At 36.5% G+C, this 22159-nt stretch overlaps 1 protein-coding gene across 3 annotated transcripts in view; it reads right to left on the reverse strand.

The window, feature by feature from the left end:
• PHKA1 (phosphorylase kinase regulatory subunit alpha 1) overlaps positions 1-22159 on the reverse strand; it is a 404208-nt gene that overhangs the window by 270208 nt on the left and 111841 nt on the right. For all 3 annotated transcript variants that reach the window (XM_003803354.3, XM_003803353.3, XM_012813746.2), the window contains exon 14: positions 11053-11187. In XM_003803354.3, coding sequence (XP_003803402.1) covers positions 11053-11187 — 135 coding nt within the window. The remainder of the gene's footprint in view (positions 1-11052; positions 11188-22159) is intronic.

Genomic DNA, 22159 nt, shown 5'->3' on the forward strand with positions numbered 1-22159 from the left:
TACATATACCACAATTTGTTAATCCATTCATGAGTCAAGGGCCACTTGGGCTGCTTCCATTTCTTGGCAATTATGAACTGGGCTGCAATAAACATTCTAGTGCAAATGTCTTTGTTGTAAAATGATTTTTGATCATTTGGGTATACAGCTAGTAGAGGAATTGCAGGATCGAATGGTAGTTCTACTTTTAGTTCCTTGAGTGTTATCCAAACTTCTTCCCAAAAGGGCCTTATCAGATTGCATTCCCACCAGCAGTGTAGAAGTGTTCCCTTCTCTCTACACCCACGCCAACATCTTTAGTTTTGGGATCTTGTGATGTGGGCTAATCTTACTGGAGTTAGATGATATCTCAAAGTGGTTTTGATTTGCATTTCTCTGATTATTAAAGATGATGAGCATTTTTTCATGTGTGTGTAGGTCATGCACCTGTCTTCCTCAGAGAAGCTTCTGTTCAAGTATCTTTCCCACAAAGAAATGGGGTTATTTGTTCTTTTCCTACTGGATTAGTTTGAGATCTCTATGGAATCTGATTATCAGACCTTTGTTGGAAACATAACCTGCAAAAATCTTCTCTCATTCTTGAGGCTGTCTGTTTGCTTACTTACTGTGCTCTTTGCTGTGCAGGAGCTTTTTAGTTTGCTCAGATCCCAGTAATATATTTTTTGTGTTGCTTCAATTGCCCAGGGAGTCCTCCTCATAAAATATTTTCTTAGGCTGATTTCTTCAAGCATTTTCCCTGCACTCTCTTCCAGTATTTTTAGTTTCATATCTTAAGTTTACATCTCTTATCCAGTGAGAATCCATTTTCGTAAATGGTGAAAGGCATGGGTCCACTTTCAGTCTTCTACAGGTTGCCAGCCAGTTCACCCAGCACCATTTATTAAACAGGGAGTCTTTCTCCCATAAATGTTTTTGATAGGCTTAACAAAGATTAAATGATGGTAGGTGGTTGGGTTCATCTCTTGGTTCTCTATTCTGTTCCATAAATCTACCTGTCTGTTTTTGTGCCAGTACCATGTTTTGATCACTATAAATTTATAGTATAGCCTTAAGTCTGGTGACGTGATACTCCTGATTTTTCTTTTTTTATTTCTGAGTAATATCTTGGCTTTGCAAGTTTTTTTCTGATTCCATATAAAACAAAGTACTAGACTCAGTGCCCATAGCACAGTGTTTATGGCACTGGCTACGTGCACCAAGGCTGGCACATTGAAACCCAACCTGTCTCAGCTAAACAATACTGACAACTGCAATAACTAAAAAATTCCTGGGCTTTGTGGCAGGCTCCTGTAGTCCCAGCTACTTGGGACACTGAAACAAGAGAATTGCTTAAGCCCAAGAGTTTGAGGTAGCTGTGAGCTGTGACGCCACAGCATTCTACTGAGAGCGACATAGTGACATGCTGTCTCAAAACAAACAAACAAAAACCAAAGTATTATATTTTCCAGATCTGTAAAGTATTACAATGCTCCTTTAATAGGGATTGCATTAAATCTTTATATTGCTTTAGATAGTTGGATATTTTAACAATGTTGATTGTTCCCCACCATGAGCATGGTATGTTTTTCCATTTATAAACATCTTCGGCTATTTCTTTTCTCAGAGTTTCTTAATTCTATTTATAGATATCTTTAACATCCTTTGTTAAATTCCTAGGTATTTCATCTTCCTTGGCTCTACTGTAAAAGGAATAGGGTCTTGAATATACTTTCAGCTTGACTATTGTTGGCATATATAAAAGCTAGTAATTTGTAAGTATTGATTTTGTATCCTGAGCTGCTGCTGCTGTATTCCTTGATCACTTCTAAGAGTTTTGTAGTTGAGTCCCTGGGATTTTCCATGCATAGGATCATATAATCTGTGAAGAGTGAGAGTTTGATCTCTGACTCCTTCTGGATACCACTGATCGCCTTTTCTTGCCTGATTATGATGGCTAAGACTACCATTAGTATGTTGAATAGCAGTGGGCATCCTTGCCTCATTCCTGATCTGAGTGGAAATGTTTTCAATATTATTCCATTCAGTATGATACTGGCTGTGGTTTTGCTGTAGATGGGCTTGATCAGTTTAAGAAATGACTGGTCTAAGCCTATTTTCTTAAGTGTTTTGATCATAAAAGTATGTTGGATATTATCAAAAGCTTTTTCTGTGTCAATTCAGAGTATTATATGCTCTTTGTTTTTTGTTTTATTTATGTGATTATTATATTAATAGATTTGTGTAAGTTGAATCAACCCTGTAACCCTGGAATAAAACCAACTTGATTATGGTATATAATTTTTTTAATGTGTTGTTGAATTCTGTTTGCTAGGATCTTACTGAATAGTTTTGCATTTATATTCACTAATGAAATTGGTCCATAGTTTTCTTTCTTTGTTGGGTCTTTTCCTGGTTTGGAGATCAGGGTGATATTTGCTTCATAGAATATGTTCAGACATATTACTTCTTTCGCTACATTTTGGAAAAGTTTATGTAATATAGGTAATAGTTCCTTTGTAAAAGTTTGGTAGAATTCTGATGTAAAGCCATCTGGTCATGGCCTTTTCTTTTTTAGGGAGATTTAATATAATTGATGCTATTTCAGTCCTTGATATAGGTCTATTCAAAATTTCTAATTCTTTCTGGTTGAGTCTAGGAAGGCGGTGTGCATCTGGGGATTTGTCCATTTCCTTCAGATTTCATATTTCTGAGAAGAGAGTTCTTTGTAGTAATCAGTGAGGATTTTTTGAATTTCTGAGGTGTTTGTTCTTATTTCTCCTTTATCATTTCTAATTTACATTACTAAAGATTTTACTTTTCTGTTTCTGATTAGGTTAGCCAAAGGTTTATCAATTTTATTAATCTTTTCAAAAAAACAAATTTTTGTTTCATTGATTGTCTGAATGATTCTTTTTGTTTTTAATTTCATTTAATTCTGCCCTAATTTTGGTTATTATTTTTTTTTCTTCTGCTGGTTTTGGGTATTAAATGTTATTCCTTTCCAGTTGCTTGAGATGATCCATTAAGTTGCTGTCTTCCTCTCTTTCTTTTTTCTTGATGTAGGCTTCCAAGGTTATAAGTTTCCCTCTTAGGACTGCATTTGTAGTATCCCACAGATTTTGATAAGATTTGTCTTTATTATCATTTTGTTCCAAAAATTTGATTTCCTTCTTAATCTCATCTTTGACCCAGCTATTGTTCAGCATAAGGTTATTTAGTTAATGCCATGAAAATGTATCTGATCTAGGGATGATTCTGTCTTTCTAAGCATAACAACAAGGAAAACAAAGAATACAAACTATAACATTTTACTAATTAAAAACACAAGACTTCTATAAATCAAAAACAAACACAAAGTCAAAAGGCAAATAATAAAATAGAAATATATTGGAATAACATGTGTGGAAGGTAAAATGTTAGCATCCTTAATATATTAAAAAATCTATAGAAAAGAATAAGAAACTGACAATTATCGATGAGAAAAATGGCAAAATATAAGTAGATAATTCTTAAAAAATAGAAAAAATTTAACTTATGAAAACAAATGTCCAAAAATTTGAAGAATTTATGCTAACATAGCTATAAAATTGGGGTGTAAATGGCTGTTTAACAAAATGCAACAGAGTTTGTCATATATTATTATGCTTTGAAAAACAGAATGCAAAGTCTGTTATTTAAAACACCATTTTTGTATAAACTACTGTGTACTTATTTTTCAAAAATGACTGGAAGAAAATTCCCCCAAATAAAAACAATGGCTTCCTTAGAGTGGAGGAATTAAAGATGATTTAAAAAAACTTTTCCCTTTGGTATTTTTCTCTATTGTCTAGTTCTTTGCAGTCAACATGTACATACCAATTTGTAATCAGATAATTTATAACTTATGAAAATTGGAGAGGACCAGAACACCATATCTATTGAGATAAAACTAGGAGATAAATTCACAATTTTTGACAAAATGAAAATATATCTTATAAAATGGATGTATTTAACATGTGCAGATATGTACAAAGGGAAGAAAATACCTAAAAGAAAGCAATACACTAGGATGTATACACAATACGTATTTGTTGAAAAAGCTTACCATAACATATATTTATTTTTTATACAATTTTTCTTGTTTGAGAATGAAAAACCTGAACAAAAAGGCCAGAGAAATGCAGAATCAATCACACAGCAGTATCTCAAAATTCACCAAGTCAAACTTGGCAATGGCGAGGACTGTTCCAAGGCAGATGATGAACAGGTTTCATTTTCCAAGATGACAGCAGACATGTGAGCACAGGGAGAATAGTGTAAAGATACACACACACAGCAAAGGTCTCCTAAACCCTTAGGCCTTGAAAGTAGAAACACTTCCTGTGTGAACCTAGTGCCCCACGCCCCACCGTGCCAGAGCCTCGTGCCATGCACCTTGTGCTCCCAGAGCCGCCGCTACAGCCACCTCCCTGGCCATGGGAGCTGCTGAGAAACTGTGCAGGGACACCTCCCACGAAGATTGAGCAATAATAAAGCAATACCATCAGGGTCTAATCTTGGAGAGACATCTCCCCAACTCTGAGGACTGCCAGAGGAAGAAAGACCTTGCCCTATAGGGATACCAGTGCTGCAGAGTGGCTGGGGCAAAGGCAGGTGGCTGAGGGAGAAAATCATTTGCCTACTTGTTAACCTTAGGTTCGGCCTGAGCTCAAGTTCAAACAAAGTGCCATCCTTCCCTTCCCCCTTAAATCCTAGCTCTGATCTAGATATAGTGCAGCCATCACCCAGAGCTGATGGAGTCTAGTTCCTGGACATTCCTAGGACTGGTTGCCTGGGGCTAGGCTTGTCCTCTCACCAAGTTGCAAGGAGGGAAGCCCAGGGTTCCCAGCAGTCCCCAGGCAAAGACATCATGCAAGGGCTCTCCAGAGGGATGGGGAAAGGTCTCCTTTAGCAGAAATGAGAGCCAAAAAGACCACACCTCTCCATGCCAACGTTAGAACTGTAGCACTATTTCCTCTTGCAGCAAGTGGGGTTCAGCTCAGTTCAGTGGCTGACACACTACTGAGTCTTCCCTGAGAAGTCGCCAAGCACTCCGGTCTCCGAAAGGGGCATTCCCTCAAGCAACCAGAAAGGGGAAAAGGTGGCTTGTGGGGTCAAGAATTCAGACTGAGTGTTTGTTCACTTTGGGGTCAGGACTACAGAGGAAATATTTGTTTAATTTTGTGCCAGGCAGTATGGAGACTGGACTAAGAGGTGGAAATTCACAGGTGCAGGAGAATGAGGACCTTGAGGGTATCTCCTGTGGGGTGAGGTGAGAGGGTTTTCGTTCCCTGATTGCCTGTGGAAATCCCACATCAGGCCTCCTGGTAGAGGGAGGGGTCTCCCGTCCCCTTGGCAAAATCTGCCTTCAGTCTAGTTGCTCTATACCTGATCTCTGTTATCTTTCCTCTTTTTTGACCTCACAACTGGTCTCAGTGGGGATGATGTGCATTGTAATTTCTTGTCCTTGTGCTCAACTCCCCAATTTTGACTTTTCCAAGTTCACTTCAGTTCAACTTTCCTCCTTCTGGGCCAGAGCTTCTGATGAAAGCTACTCTAGTCAGCCATCTCGCCTCTTCTGGCTTTTATAATTTTGAGGTATGTCCCATCAATGCCTATTTTGTTAAGTGTTCTTATCATAAAAGGATGCTGAATTTTGTCAAATTCTTTTTCTATGTCTATTGAAAGGATCATACGGTCCGTTTTGCATCTATTTATGTGTCAGGTTACATTTATAGATTTGCATATGTTGAAGCATCTTTCTGTCTCTGGGAGGAAGCCCACTTGGTTGTGATTAATTTTTTTTTATGTGTAGATGGATTCAGTTTGCTAAGATTTTATTAAGAAATTTTGTATTTTATACCTACATTCAAAAGGGATATTGGTCTATAGTTTTCTTTTTTAGTTGTGTCCTTTCCTGGCTTTTGTATTAAGGTGATATTGGCTTCATAGGACGAGTTAGGGAGGATACCTTCCTTGTCAATATTATGGAATAATTTCTGCAGTATAGATTCAAGCTCTTCTTTGTAGGTTTGGTAAAATCTGCATGTGAAACTGTCTGGTCTGGAACTTTTTTTGTTGGAATATTTTTTATTGCTGCTACAATTTGGGTGCTTGATATCAGTCTGAGGAGTTCCATAACTTCCTGATTGAGCATAGGGAGGTCCTGTGTTTCTAAAAATTTGACCATTTCCTCTATGTTTTTACATTTGTGAGCATAGAGATGTTATCATATTCTGAGATAAAATTTTGTATATCTATGATATCAGTGGTGGTTTCCCCTTTTCAGTTTTAACTGAGCTCATTAAAGCTCTTTCTCTTCTGTTTCTGATTAATGTAGCTAGAAGCTTGTTGATTTTGCTTATCTTTTCAAAGAACTAAGCTTATGCTTCATTAATCTTCTGGATAGTTCCATTTCTAATCACTTTCCACTTATCTTTTCAAAGAACAAGCTTTTTTGCTTCATTAATATTATGGATCAAAATGGATCATTCTTTTGTTCGCAATTTCATTTAGTTCTGCTCTAATCTTGATTATTGCTTTTATTCTGTTGGGATTGAGATTGGTTTGTTCTTCCTTCCTTCTGTTTCTGATTAATGTAGCTAGAGGCTTGTTGATTTTGCTTATCTTTTCAAAGAACTAAGCTTATGCTTCATTAATCTTCTGGATAGTTCCATTTCTAATCACTTTCACTTATCTTTTCAAAGAACAAGCTTTTTGCTTAATTAATATTATGGATCAAAATGGATCATTCTTTTGTTTGCAATTTCATTTAGTTCTGATCTAATCTTGATCATTGCTTTTATTCTGTTGGGATTGAGATTGGTTTGTTCTTCCTTTTATAATTCCTTGAGATGATTAACTATCGATTTGTTATCTTTTCAATGTGGGCATTTAAGATTATGAGCTTTCTTCTCAGGACAGCTTTTGCTGTATCCCATATATTTTTTAGAACCTGTGCCCCCATTGTCATTTAGTGCAAGGAATCTTTTGATTTCCATCTATAGCTCCTCATTGACCCACCTATCATTCAGTAACAGGTTGCTTAGTTTCTATGATTTTGTGTAGGGATGAGTGTTTCTGCTGGAATTGATTTCTAGTTTTATTCCACTGTGATCTGAGAAGACACATGGTTAAAATTTCTATTTTCTTTAATTGTTGACACACGTCTTGTGACCTAGGTTGTGATCAATCTTAAGAGAATGTTCCATAAGCTAATGAGAAGACTGCATATTCAGTAGCTTAGAGGTAGAATGTTCTGTGAATTTCTGTTAGGCCCTTTTATTCTACAGTTCTGTTTAAGTCTCTTGTTTCTTTGACTGTTTTCTGTTTGGAGGGTATGTCCTGTTCTATGAGTAGGGTGTTGATGTCCCTATCAATTACGGTGCTGCTCTTCATCATTTTTTTAAACTGTGTAGAATTTGGTTTACAAATCTGGGCATGCATAAATATTTAGAATTATTAAGTCTTCTTGTTGAATTGTTCCCCTTACCATTGTATAGAGAACATCTTCGTCTTTCTTTACTTTTGTTAATTTAAATTCAACATCATCTGACATGATAATGGCTACACTGGCTTTCTTTTGGTTTCCATTTGCATGTAATATTGTCTTCCACCCTTTCACCTTGACTCTAAGTGAATCTTTGTGAGTTAGATGTGTTTCCTAGAGACAAGAGATAATTGGCTTCTTTTTTTTTTTTTTTATTATCCCTTCAGCCAGCCTATGTCCCTTCATTGGAGAGTTCAACCCATTTACATTTCTTAAAAGTATTGATATGTGTGGTGGATTCCTATTCATCTGGCTGGGTAGACCTTTATTACTTTGTTTTTACCTTTTGAGCCATTGTGGTGTCTGCACTCTGAACTTTAGATTTTGGATGATTTTGCACTGGAGGGCATCTGTTATACTGATCATTATATAATGCATGTCTGAGTACTTCCTGCAAGGCAGGTCTGGTCTTCACAAATTCCTTCAGTGATTACTTGTCTAAGAATATCCTTATTTTTCCATTGCGCAATAAACTTAGTTATGCATAATGCAAGATTCCAGGTTGGCCATTATTTTGTTTCGAATGCTGAGTATGAGTCCCCACTCCCTTCTGGCTTGTAGGGTTTCAGTGAAGAATTCATCAGTTAGTCTGATTAATTTTTCTTTGTAAGTTACCTCCTCTTTCCATCCTTACTTCTCACAGAAATGCCTCTTTGATGTTTACTTTGGCCAGCCTGATGATTATGTATCATGGTGATTGCCTCTTTATGATGAATCTTCCAGGAGTCCTGTAGGGTCCTTATACCTGAATATCTAGATTTCTAGCAACCCTGGGAAATTTTCCGGAATAACTTCCTAAAATAAAGTATCCATCCCTTGTGAATTTTCTCCTTTGCCCTCAATGATACCTATGATTCTTATAGCAGTCTTCTTACATAGTCCCACATTTCCTGCAGGCTTTGTTCTTTTTTCTCCTTTCTTTCCATCTGACTTTCACAAAGGCATGATCTCCAGGGTTTTAGATTCTTCTTCTACCTTATTAAGTCTGTTATTAAGGCTTTTCACTGTGCTTTGTAATTCCTTGAATGAATTTTTCATTTCCAGGAGTTCTATTTTTTTTTTCTTTAGTATCTCTCTCTCTCTCTCTCTCTCTCTCTCTCTCTCTTTTTTTTTTTTTAGTAATTTCCTGTGCAGTCTCTTTGTTGGCTTTCCATTTTCAATTGTACTTACTTACATCTCATGTTTAAAATTCTTCATCCGTCCTTTTAATCTTTTTATTTATGTTGGTGTACTTTGTTAGGGGTTATTATTCTCCTTAGGGGGTGACCTATCACTTTGATTTTTCATTTTTTTTCTGAGTTTTTCTTCTGGTTCCTTTTCATCTGGCCTCTTTACTGAAAGACAAGGGTGCTGGGTTTGGCTTATGGTCTTGTCTCTGAGACCCTGAAGAATGGTCCCCAAATGAAGGAGAAGAGTATCAGTCCTAAGTTGCCTATGGGCTGCTCTAGCAAGTTTAATGAACCTCTTAGGTTATGACTTGCTGTATTCACCTCTTCCTGACAGAGTGTAGAGAATTAGGTCCCCAGCTTACTCTCAATGTAAGATGGTGGGTGGTACTCATGGGTGTGAGTTAACCACACCCTGTTTACTTGAATTGGACAGTACTTTGAAGGGCTATGTTACTCTTCTCCCAGTTACTGATTAATATTTGTATGAGTGAGCCAGACGCCAAGATATTCTTTTGTGACCATGGTAGACTCTGGTTTTCCAGGTGGAGTACAACAATGCCCCAAACTTTAGGAGGAATCCTGTAATTCCCAGAGGCCTTCTTGATCTCCACTACCACCAAAGTGGGATGAGGGACAAGGCAGTTCATTGTTAGGTTTAGTGACCCTTCCTGTCAGTGGCACCCTTTTCTCTGGGTTAAAGGTCTCTCCAGGGATGTCCTCTATCAATTTGTTGCTAATTCTCCTTCTACTCTGCATCTTCTTCCCATGGTATTTATTGTAGGTTATGGTATAATTCCATAGCACTTACACTTATTCTATGATTGTTTGTCAGTTTCTTCATAATTTAAATCTCCTTTTTATGAGATAATCTGGCAGCTGATGTCTCTTGTCAGCCATCTTTAATCATCCATGTTCCATAAAATATATATAAAGTACCAATAAACATATACAATGTGCAGATCCTACTAGATAAGCAAGCAATAGTACACATAGAGTTTCAAGAAAAAGGTAAAGTGCTCACTGGGAATTTAAAAAAAGGAAACTGAAATAACTTATACAGATCAAAACCTGTTAATGTAACAAAAATAAATGATAAACACCATGGTTAGTGAGGTAGTAAAAAAGAAATAATGTATATTTTATATTTTATTGGTATTTAACTATAACTTAATTATAATTTCTAAGGAATAACCTGGGAGTATATAACAGCAGCTACAAAGCTGCTTATATTATTATCCAGAATTCCTTTTTTGAGAATTTACAAGAAAATAGTGGTCAATACATAGGCTTTCATAGAAGAATAAAAATTTTGGAAACAATTCAACCACCAATAAGGGAAAAATTAATTTGATGAAATACTATATAGCTATTTTTGTATGTAGAAATGCATACATGAAAGAATAAGTGAAAATAGAACAGAAGTTATATATACATATTAAATATGACTATGAAAGTATCTCTATGTGTACTAATAGACTAGAAAATAATTAGCATTATATAAGGATTTCAGTTTAATATTTAGTAAGTTCTTATAGTCACAAAGTTGATTAACCTCATAATTAAAAAAATAAAAGATTATGGAACTGACAATCAAATATTGAATATTTGAAGTTAGGCAAAGAATTCTGTTAAATCTCTCTCTCTCTCTCTCTCTCTATATATATATATATATTCACACACACACACACACACACACACACACACAGAGTAAAGAAATACCCCTTTACCTCCTTTTCCTTTGTAGAATTATGGTTGTCATTTGATGTATACTTAAAACAATTTTGTTATTGTAAAACTACTGCACTAATAGAATTTTGAAAAATCACTGATTTGACTCATAAATCATAAACTGTTGCCTCATCTATCAGGCCCCTCCTGACTTCCTTGGGCAAATCTATCCTGTTTCTCCTGTACTTTGTACATAATACCATTGTTATAGCATTTATAAGATTGCACTCTAATTATTTGGCTGCATGTATGTTTCCCACAGCATATAGCCCAGTATCTGGTACTAATATGTAAGGAATAAGTGCTTAAAAATGAAGGAAGGAAAGAAATGAAACTTTGTTGGAAATGATATTTAAGCACAGGCTTGGAATAAATATAAAATGTTGCCTCATAGTCATACCCTATATACTCAAAGAGTTCATAAAACATGCCTAAAATTATCAGCCTGTTCAAAATATACAGGGTTAGAAAGTTGGATTCGAGACTCTGAAATTCCTTTTCAGATCCAGTTTAACAAAACAGTATAGCAGAACAAGGAAAATACAAAAGGCAGAAATCAGTCTCCATTAAATAATCCTTTGATTCTAGTAGGTTGGCCCATTTCCTTACCTAGGCAGGAATAAATGTGGCTGAGAATACGAGCTGGTTGTACTCTGATGGGATATACCTCAGCAACAGTCTCCACATTAATTCCCTTGTCCTTCAAAATGGCCTTTATTTCTTCAGTTTCAGCTAGAATGGAGACTAAAGGAAAGACAGAAGACGAGGTCAACAGAAAAGTTCATCTCAAGAGGAACCTAAAAATTTCTCAAGCCACATAATTTCTTTTGAAGGGCAAAAAGAGAAAGCAGAGGAAATTAATAGTTATTGAGGAACTTAGATGAAATAGTTTTCATGCTAGGTACTTAACAAAATTTTCTAAATGGAAAGGACAAAGATCTCATGATTAAAGTATTAGATTGTGCTTTTTGGCTAAGTACCAACATACTTCTTAAGAATGCCACATTCTTTTGGTATGTGTAAATGGGAAAACATTTATCATCAGGTTTATTATAGCTTTGATAAAATTGAGTCCCTAGTCTTTCATATCAGTACAATTTAGGTCAGCACCAGAAATGTGAAGGTAATAAAGAACACCCTAATGATAAAAGTTAACCTATAGCTACACAATGGTAGAAGGCAGGGTGAATTGGGGAAAAGACTTGAGTCATCAACATACAGAAAGTATTATAGTTGAAACCGTATGTTTTTGGGTGGGGAATAAGTAGCAAGATATAGAGATGATACTTTTCTGGACTCACAGCTTGCCCAGCCTAGATAGTTCTATTTTCTTCCCACTTTTCCCCACTCTATGGGACAAATACCTGGTTGGGGGTCAGTAACCCAAGTGAGGCTTTGGCTAACTAGACACTAAGCACCAGAGGCAAACATGCCCTCTACTCCTGCTCCTGTAGTCCTTGTAGATGTACTGGATTGTCCACAGGGAAAAGAATATACCATGTGACTCATTCCAGGTCACCAATATATTCTGTTAAGGTTTGGGGGGCAATGCTTAGTTAACAAATTGCTACTTTGCTTTCCTTTGTCATTACCCTTTGTATATTTTTCCATCTTGGGAGCTTCAATGATAGATTGCTATGATCTGGGCAGGATATGGTGATTACATAGTACCCTGCACATTAGATTACTTCTGAGACAACAAACACATAACATATAACACTTGATTACTTCTGAGAAAACAAAAATGAAAGAGATTCTTCAGGGAAAACATACAGAGAACGAATGATAGTTGCCTGAGAATAGTCCAGGGAAACACATGTGGTTATTCACACATTCATTCATAAATATTTCTTAAGCACTTAAATAAAGTATTGTGCTAGGCACTAAAGATAATAATAAAAAATAAATTAGTCTGTCTCACAAGAAGCTCACATTGTAAAAGAAGTGTAATACATGAACTGATTATAAAACAACCTGCTAGGTAAGTAGAGATATGCATAAAATATTAAAAGACCACTGAGGAGTGACACCTATCTGGTGTTAGATTGGGAAGGATGGCTTTAGAAAAGGCTTCTTAAAAGAATTGATGCCTAAACTTGAGTTTAAAATAATGAATAAATTAGCCAGAAGAAAGAAAATAGCCATTCTAGGTAAAGGGTCCAAAATGAGATGAAAAAGAGTATAACTATACTATGTATATGGGGGGAGATAGTGAAGAGAACCACATACACTTCAATATTACTATAGCATGAAGCATCTTGCAAAGTGTTCAAAGAAATGAATTGGGAAAGGAAGACAGGGGATAGGTCATCAAGTTGGGCATATGTGGATTTTGTTTTGTATTGTATCCTTGGGCAATGCTTTTCAAACTGCATTCTTCTAAGCCGATGTAGTTAGTAGTAAGAGTACAAGAGACTTCAGAAGAGTCAAGTTAAACAACACTCCGGTTCCCAAGGAATACTTTCAACCTAAGCAACGTAGTTTTTTGTTTGTATTTTATGAAATATTTAGAATATTATTATTTAGTGCCTTTTATGTTCTAGGCACTGCCAAATGGTATGGATTAATAAATAGGCATGGTCCATACATGGAGAAAATGACAGTGATACTGAGTTTTGTTGGAAGGCTGAGTAAGAGTTAATCTGGGGGGGTGGACAAGATGGCTAACTGGAGCCAGCTTTTGAAAGAAGTTCCAGTCCAGAGGGAATAATAATGACCAGAAAGTACCCAATTAAGCTGAAGACTAGGAGCTGAGTCGAGAGAGAACAGTGATAAGTGCAGGTCACCTCGGCTGAGGTAAGCTGTGACTCTAAGAAAGCAAACTCCAGCTGAGACTTCAAACCCGAGTTACTGATCCACTAGGATTGGACAAGGACCAGCTGAATACAAGACAGAGCCACCTAACCCCACCACACAAAGCAGTTCTCCTCAGCCTCAGACTGTAATACTGTATGGGTCCTTTGCAAAGCTATAAGGGAAAAAGCTCCAGTCATGAGTCCCAGATCCTTGACAAAGGGCTGGTTAACCACAAATCCAGGAGCTCCCACTCCAATTTCACCTTACCTATCCAGCTAGCCAACCAGTGAAAAACAATCATGAGGAGGAATCAGTGGAAAAACTCTGGCAACATGAATAATCAGAATAGATCAACTTCCCCAAGAAATGACATGGCAGACACACCACAAGATCCCATTCATAAACAAATTGCTGAGATGTCAGAAATCGAGTTCATAATTTAGATACCAAAAAAGATCAACAGAATGGAGGTAAAGATGGAATTAGAATTTCAAGGAATAATTCAAAAGATGTCTCAAGAATTTAACAAATTCAAAGACAAAATCACAAAGATGTTGACACAGTGAGGCAAGAACTTGTAGCCCTCAAAGATCTGAGAAACACAGTAGAAGCCTTCAGTAACAGAATGGAGCAGGCAGAAGAAATGATTTCTGATATTGAACACAAAACATTTGAATGCTCCCTAACACTCAAAGAGGAAGAGAAATGGAGAGATAAATGGATCATTCTCTCAGAGAGACCTGGGATAATTCAAAGAGATCTAATCCAACAGACATGAGCAATTTGGTTATAGGAATTCTTGAAGGTGACGAGGTTGCTTCAAAAGGCCCAGATGCTCTACCTCATGAAATAATCAAGGAGAACTTCCCAGACATGCCAAGAGATTCTGAAATTCAGACACCAGACAGTTTCAGAACCCCAGCACAACACAACCCAAATACAAATTCTCATAGACACATTATAACTAGCTTTCCAAAGTTAAAATGAAGGAGAAAATTCTGCAAACAGCCACATGTAACAAAACCTACAAGAGGAAGAATATTAGAATGAACACAGATCTCTCTGCTAAAACCTTTCAAGCTAGAAGAGGGTGGACATGAACCTTTAATCTCCTTAAATAAAATCGCTTTCAACCCATTTCTGATAGAGACATTAAATACTTTAATGATATGCACATGTTGGAGAAATTTGCTATAAATAAACCAGGTCTCCAGGACGTTCGGAGACCTATCCTCCATAAGGAACAATACTCCACTACCAAAGTAAACTCACTCAGAAACTTTGATCAAACTCCAACTTCCACAGTGGCAAAAGGATTAAAAATGTCCACTGGACCTTTGAAAAACTTGATACCCCAAATACTACCAGATTTATCAATACTCTTAATTAACGTGAATGGCTTAAATTGCCCTCTAGAGAGGCACAGGTTGGCTGACTGGATACAAAAACCCAGGCCAGGCATCTACTGCATACAAGAATCTCATCATGGTCATCTATAATTCAGGCAAATGGAAATCAGAAAAAAAGCAGGTGTTGCAATTTTATTTGCAGACACAATAGGCTTTAAACCAACAAAAGTAAGGAAAGATGGTCAATTCATATTTGTTAAGGGGAACACTCAACATGATGAGATTTTCAATTATTAACATTTATGCACCTAACCTGAATGAACCTCTATTTATAAGAGAGACTCCAACAGACATGAGCAATTTGGTTATAGTCTCCAGCACCATAATAGTTGGAGACTTTATACCCCTTTGGCAGTGCTGGATAGATCCTCCAAAAAGAAAATAAGCAAAGAAATTTTAGACTTAAATTTAACCATTTGACAACTGGATTTAACAGACATCTACTGAACATTCCATCCTAACAATTTTTTTTAATTTTGCAGTTTTTGGCTGGGGCCAGGATTGACTCCGCTACCTACGGTATATGAGGCCAGTGCCCCACTCCTTAGTGCCACAGGTGCCACCAGAAATTTTTTTCACCTGGAGCCATGTTTGAACCCACCACCTCCAGTATCTCGGGCCAGTGCCATACTCCTTTAGCCACAGGGGCAGCTCCATCCTAGAAAAACTAAATAAATGTTCTTCTCATCAGCCCATGTATCATCATCCAAAATTGACCACAACTTAGGTCACAAGTCTAACCTCAGCAAATTTAAAATAATAGAATTCATTCTATGTGTTTTCTCGGACCACCATGGAATAAAAGTTGAACTCAGTAACAACAGGAATCCACATATTCATAGAAAAACATGGATACTAAATAACCTCATGCTGAATAATAGGTGGGTCAAAGATGAGATTAAGAAGGAAATTTCCAAATTTTTGGAACAAAACAATAATGAAGACACAAATTACCAGAACCTGTGGGATACTGCAAAGGTAGTCCTAAGGGGGAAATTTGTAGTGTTGCAAGTCTTTCTCAAAGAAGGGAAAGAGAAGGAGTCAACAACTTAATGGGACATTTCAAGCAACAGGAGAAGGAAGAACATTCCAACCCTAAACCTAGCAGAAGAAAATAAATAACTAAAATTAGAGCCGAACTAAATGAAATTGAAAAAAAAAGAATCATACAACAGATCAATCAATCAAAAAGTTGGTTTTTTGAAAAGGTCAATAAAATAGATAAACCTCTGGGTAACCTAACCAGAAGAAGAAGAGTAAAATCTCTAATTTCATCAATCAGAAATGATAAAGGCCAAACAACAGACTCCTCAGAAATTCAACAAATCCTTAATGAATATTACATAAAACTCTATTCTCAGAAGTATGGAAATCTGAAGCAAATACATCAATACTTGGAAATACGCCACCTTCCTAGACTTAGCCAGAAAGAAGTGGAAATGTTAAACAAGCCTATATCAAGTTCTAAAATAGCATCGACTATAAGAACTCTCACAAAAAAGAAAAGTGCAGAACCAAATGGCTTCACATCAGAATTCTACCAAACCTTTAAAGATGAACTAGTACCTATATTACTTAACATTCTTCAAAACATAGAAAAAGAAGGAATACTTCCCAACACGTTCTATGAAGTAAATATCAGCCTGATTCTCAAACCAGCATAAGACACAACAAGAAAAGAAAAGTATAGACCAATATCTCTAATGAATAGTCATGCAAAAATATTCTGTAAGATCCTAGCAAAGAGAATCCAACAACACATCAAACAAATTATACATCACAACCAGGTCGGTTTCATCCCAGGGTCCCAAGAATGGTTCAATATACATAATTACATAAATATAATACATCACATAAACAACTTAAGAAACAAAGACCATATGATTCTCTCAACTGATGCCAAAAAAAAAAAAAAGCTTTTGATAATACCCAGAATCCTTTCTTGATCAGAATGCTTAAGAAAATACAGATGGAACATTTCTCAAACTGATAGAGGCCATCTACAGAAAACCCACAGGCAATACTGTATTGAATGGATTAAAATTGAAAACATTTCTACTCAGATCAGGAACCAGGCAAGGTTGCCCACTGTCTTCACCGCTGTTTAACATTGTAATGGAAGTCTTAGCCATTGCAGTCAGGCATGAGAAGGCAATCAAGGGGATCCAAATAGGACCAGAGGAGATCAAACTGTCACTCACTCTTCACAGATGATATGACTGTATATCTGGAAAACACCAGGGACCCAACTACAAAACTCCTAGAAGTGATCAAGGAATAAAGCAACATCTCAGGATACAAAATTAATACTAACAAATCTGTAGCTTTTATATATACCAATAATAGTAAAGGGGAAAAAACAATCAAAGACTCTATTCCCTTTACAATAGTGCCAAAGAAGATGAAATATCTGGGAGTGTGTCTACCTAAGGACGTGAAAGATCTCTATAAAGAGAACTATGAAACTCTGAGAAAAGAAATAGCTGACGATGTTAACAAAGGGAAAAATATACCATGCTGGGAAGAACCAACATTCTTAAAATGTCTATACTACCTAAAGCAATTTATAGATTTCATGTGATCCCTATTAAGGTACCTCTGTCATACTTTAAAGACCTGGAAAAATTAGTACTTCATTTTATATGGAAACAGAAAAAACCTTGAGTAGCCAAGACATTACTCAGAAATAAAAACAAAGCAGGAGGAAGCATACTACCAGACCTCAGACTATATTATAAATCGATAGTGATTAAAGCAGCATGGTACTGGCACAAAAACAGAGAGTTAGATGTATGGAACAGAATACAGAACTAAGAGTTGAACCGAGCTCTTTACTGTTACTTGATATTTGACAAGCCACTGAGAACATCCACTGAGAACTCAAATGTATTAGCAAGAAAAGAACAAGTGATCCCATCTCATGGTGGGCAAGGGACTTGAAGAGAAACTTCTCTGAAGAAGACAGGTGCATGGCCTACAAACACATGAAAAAATGCTCATCATCTTTAATCATCAGAGAAATAAAACCAAAACCACTTTGAGATACCATCTAACTCCAGTAAGAGTAGCCCACATCACAAAATCCCAAAACTACAGATGTTGGTGTGGATGTGGAGAGAAGGGATCACTTCTGCACTGATGGCGGGAATGCAAGCTAGTACATTCCTTTTGGAAGGATGTTTGGAGAATACTCAGGGATCTAAATGGAGACCTGCCATTTGATCCTACAATTCCTCTTCTAGGAGTATATCCAAAAGACCAAAAATCATTTGGCAACAAAGATATTTGCACCAGATTGTTCATTGCAGCTCAATTCATAATTGCCAAGTCATGGAAGAAGCCCAAGTGCCCATCGACCCAGAAATGGATTAATAAATTATGGTATATGTATACCATAGAATACTATGCAGCATTAAAAAAAGATGGAGGCTTTACCTCTTTTACGTTTACATGGATGGAGCTGGAAAATATTCTTCTTAGTAAAGTATCTCAGGAATGGAAAAAAAAATCCAATGTACTCAGTACTACTTTGAAACCAATTTATAATCACTCACACTTTCATATGAAAGATGAATCACAACTATAGTCTAGGATGAAAGAGAGAAGGGGAGGGGAAAAGAGGGGGTGGGTTGATAGAGGGAGGGTTAATGGTGAGACCATACCTATGGAGCATATTGCAAGTACAAGTTGGATCTATCAGATGTAGAACAGAAATGTTTTAACACTGTAATTGGGTAAATGAGGTGAAGGCTATGTTAATTAGTAGAATGTAAGCACTTCAATTTGTACAAATAATCAACACATTTAATCCCACAATGGCATAAATGTATTCATGATCTATGTATAAATGACTTATTAAAAAAAATAGAGTTTATCTGGTGGAGGTAATAGCAAAAGAGAGAAATTGATCCAGACAGAAAAAACTGTATGGAAAAAGGCTCAAAAGAACAGAGAATAAGGCAGAGCTAGGATTTACAAAACATTCTTTATATTAGGAGCATGGAGTATAAAAAACCCTGTATAGCTAAGTCAGTTCTTAGTAATAAAAATAAAGCTGGGAACATCAGCATACTAGAGTTTACACTGTACTACAAGGCCACAGTGGTCAAGATAGAATGGTAGTGGCACAAAAAATAGAGACATACACATTTGGAATCTAATAGAAAACCAGGAAATGAAACTAACTTACAACCACCTAATCTTCGATAAACCAAACAAGAACATACAGTGGGGGAAAGACTCCCTATTCAATAAATGGTGCTGGGAGAACTGGATGTCCACATGTAAAAAACTGAAACTGGACCCGCACCTCTCCCCACTCACAGAAATTGATTCAAGATGGATAAAGGACTTAAATTTAAGACATGAAATGATAAAAAATCCTCAAGGAAAGCATGGGAAAAACACTGGAAGATATTGGCCTGGGGAAAGACTTTATGAAGAAGACCACCATGGCAATAGTACTAACAACCAAAATAAACAAATGGGACTTAGTGAAACTGAAAAGCTTCTGTACAACTAAGGAGACAACAACCAAAGCAAATAGATAACCTACATGATGGAAAAGCATATTTGCATATTTTGAATCAGACAAAAGCTTAATAACTAGAATCTATAGAGAATTTAAATTAATCTGCCTTAAAAAAGTCAACAATCCCATAGATCAATGGGGAAGAGATATGAACAGAACCTTCTCTCAAGAAGACAGATGAATGACTAGCAAACATATGGAAAAATGCTCATAATCCTTACTTATTAGAGAAATGTAAATCAAAACCACCCTGAGATAATCATCTAACCCCAGGGAGAATGGCCCACATCACAAAATCTCAAAACTGCACATGCTGGTATGGATGGGAAGAGAAAGAAACATTTTTACACTGTTGGTTGGACTGTAAACTAATACAACCTTTTTGGAAAGAAGTATGGAGAAAACTCAAAGAACTCAAGCTAGATCTCCTGTTTGATCCTGCAATCCCATTACTGGGCATCTATCCAGAAGGAAAAAACCTTTTATGATAAGGACACGTGCACTAGACTGTTTACTGCAGCTCAATTTATAATCTCCAAAATGTGGAAATAGTCTAAATGCCCCCCAACCCAGGAATGGATTAATAAGCTGTGGTACATGTATACCATGGAATACTATTCAGCCATTAAGAAATGGAGACTTTACAGCATTCGTATTAACCTGGATGGAAGTGGAACGCATTATTCTTAGTAAAGAATCACAAAAATGGAGAAGCATGAATCTTTTGTATTCAATTCTGATATGAGGACAATTAATGACAATTAATGACATGATGGGGGGTGGGGAAAGGGGAGAGCAGAGAGAGAGAGAAGGAGGGAGGGAGGTGGGGAAAAAGAAGAGCACAGAGAGGGAAGGAGGGAGCGGGGTGGGGTCTCAGTGTGTGACACATCTTGTACCCACAATGAATCTCCAACAATAAAAAAAAAAGGAGGCAGTGATGAGAAATAAATTTGGATATGGGGTCAGGAGCCAGATCCTAAAGACCTTGTAAGCCACATTAAGGAGATTGACAAATGGGAAGCTCCTGCAGAGATATAATCAGATGAATAACATCCATATCTGCATCTTAAAAAGAGCATTTCTTAGTTGATAATGCAAAAATAAACTAATAGACTATGTGGGCCTAAACTGAAGACAGGGAGACCAGATAAAAAGTTCTTGCAGTAATCCATAGGAGAAATGTTTATTACCTACATTAAGATCATGATATTGATACTGATGAAAATTGGATGGATTTCAGAATTATTTAGGAAGTAAAGAAATCAGAACTTGTTAACTGACTGAATGTAGGAGGTTAGAGAGAGGGAGATATTGAGAAGGATTCTCGGGGTGTTTATTTGTGTGACCAGGAAGATAGCATGCCATTTAATAACATAGGTATATAGGAGGAAAAGCAGTTATGAGTGATGTAATAGTAGTGGGGTGCAGCTGATTAATTTTAGACACATTGAATAAACTTACAGTGCATGTGAGACATCTAGGTGGGGGGGGGATACCTTAGAAGAAGCTGATATGTATATACATTCATAAGTTATTAGCACAGGGTCAAGGAGAAAATACAGAGGATACAAGTACCTAGAATATAACCTTGCAAAATTCCAATATATAAGGAATAGGCAGATGAAGCCTGGGGTAGAATGAGGGAGTTCTTTTCTCATGGCTTATATCTTTTCTATGGTATAGGAGGTGAGGTTATCTTCTGAGAGTGAGGTAAGAAGAAATAAGGCAAAAAAGGAGTAAAGGTTTGGAATATGAGGAGGCTGAGAGATAGAAACAAATATTCTGAGTAAAAGCAGTGGGCTAATGACAGAACCCCCAGATACACCAATCGTTAAGAAACAAAAAGAAGAGTAAGCCCAGAACTGGACATAAAAGTGCTTTATCTAGGATGAAGGAAATCCAAAAGTATGGCATCATAGAAGACATGAGAGTTAAGAGTTTCCAGAAAGATAAATAATAAATGGAATAGAAAGATTCACTAAGATACAGATTGAAAAATATCTTCCAAATTTGGCAATACAAAGGTCACTAGTAACTTGAGCATGAGCATATTCAGAGTAATAAGCCAAACGGCAACGGACTACAGAATAAATGGAATATAAAGAAACAAAAGCTTGAATGAAAAGGCAAAAGCTACATAGCAGTTATAGAGGGAGATGAACATGCCAGTGGACTAAAAAAAAACAATTGACAGAGCAGAAGAGTTTAAAGATTCCATTAAAGATAAAGTTTCTAAAGAAGGCTAGGGAAGAGCTCAGCATCAGAAAGAGGATTTGGCCTTGGAGAAGAAATCTTTTTTTCTGAGTCTTGTAAGATTATAGGAGCAGGGAGGTTTGGAAAATTGAAGAAGATTAGAATATTATAATGAGATTATCATGCATGAAGAAGCAGGCAAAGAATTAGGCTGAAAAAAAAGAATGGGGTTGAAAACAGAGAAGGTTTGGAATAGCAGTTGTGAAGAAAGAAAATGCTAATGATAAGAACAAGGACTAACATGAGGAACTGTGGATTTAACTTGAGTTGGAGACCATGAATTTCCAGTGTCACCACTTGGTACATTTGTGAGACTTTTTCCCCTGGAAGCTATTAGCAAGACAGGTATAGGATCAGAAATTGAGAATTATAAGACTTTTCAGGGACAATGATGTTTCAGGTGAGTGTAGTACAAGTATAGTGCATGGATGATTGAGAGATTTAATCAACCATAAGGTAAGGAAGGGAAGACTAGGAGAAAATAGAGACAAGCACAACAGGAAGGAAAAGAAAGCTAAAATAATATGAGACTATGACCAGAGAGTAGAATATTAAAATTTTAGATCTCTGAGGTAAGAGTCCTAAAGTTTGGTCCTTGGAGTGGGTTGCTAAAATGGAGATACAAGAAAAGGTCACTAGAGTTATGGATAGCCAAGAATTATTTTTTTTTTATTTTAGATTAATATGAGGGTACAATTAGGTGACATTCTTTGCATTTGTTTTTTTT

The sequence above is a fragment of the Otolemur garnettii genome, unplaced genomic scaffold (genome assembly GCF_000181295.1).
Source record: "Otolemur garnettii isolate 467f Iridium unplaced genomic scaffold, OtoGar3 scaffold00295, whole genome shotgun sequence".
Lineage (NCBI taxonomy): Eukaryota > Metazoa > Chordata > Mammalia > Primates > Galagidae > Otolemur > Otolemur garnettii.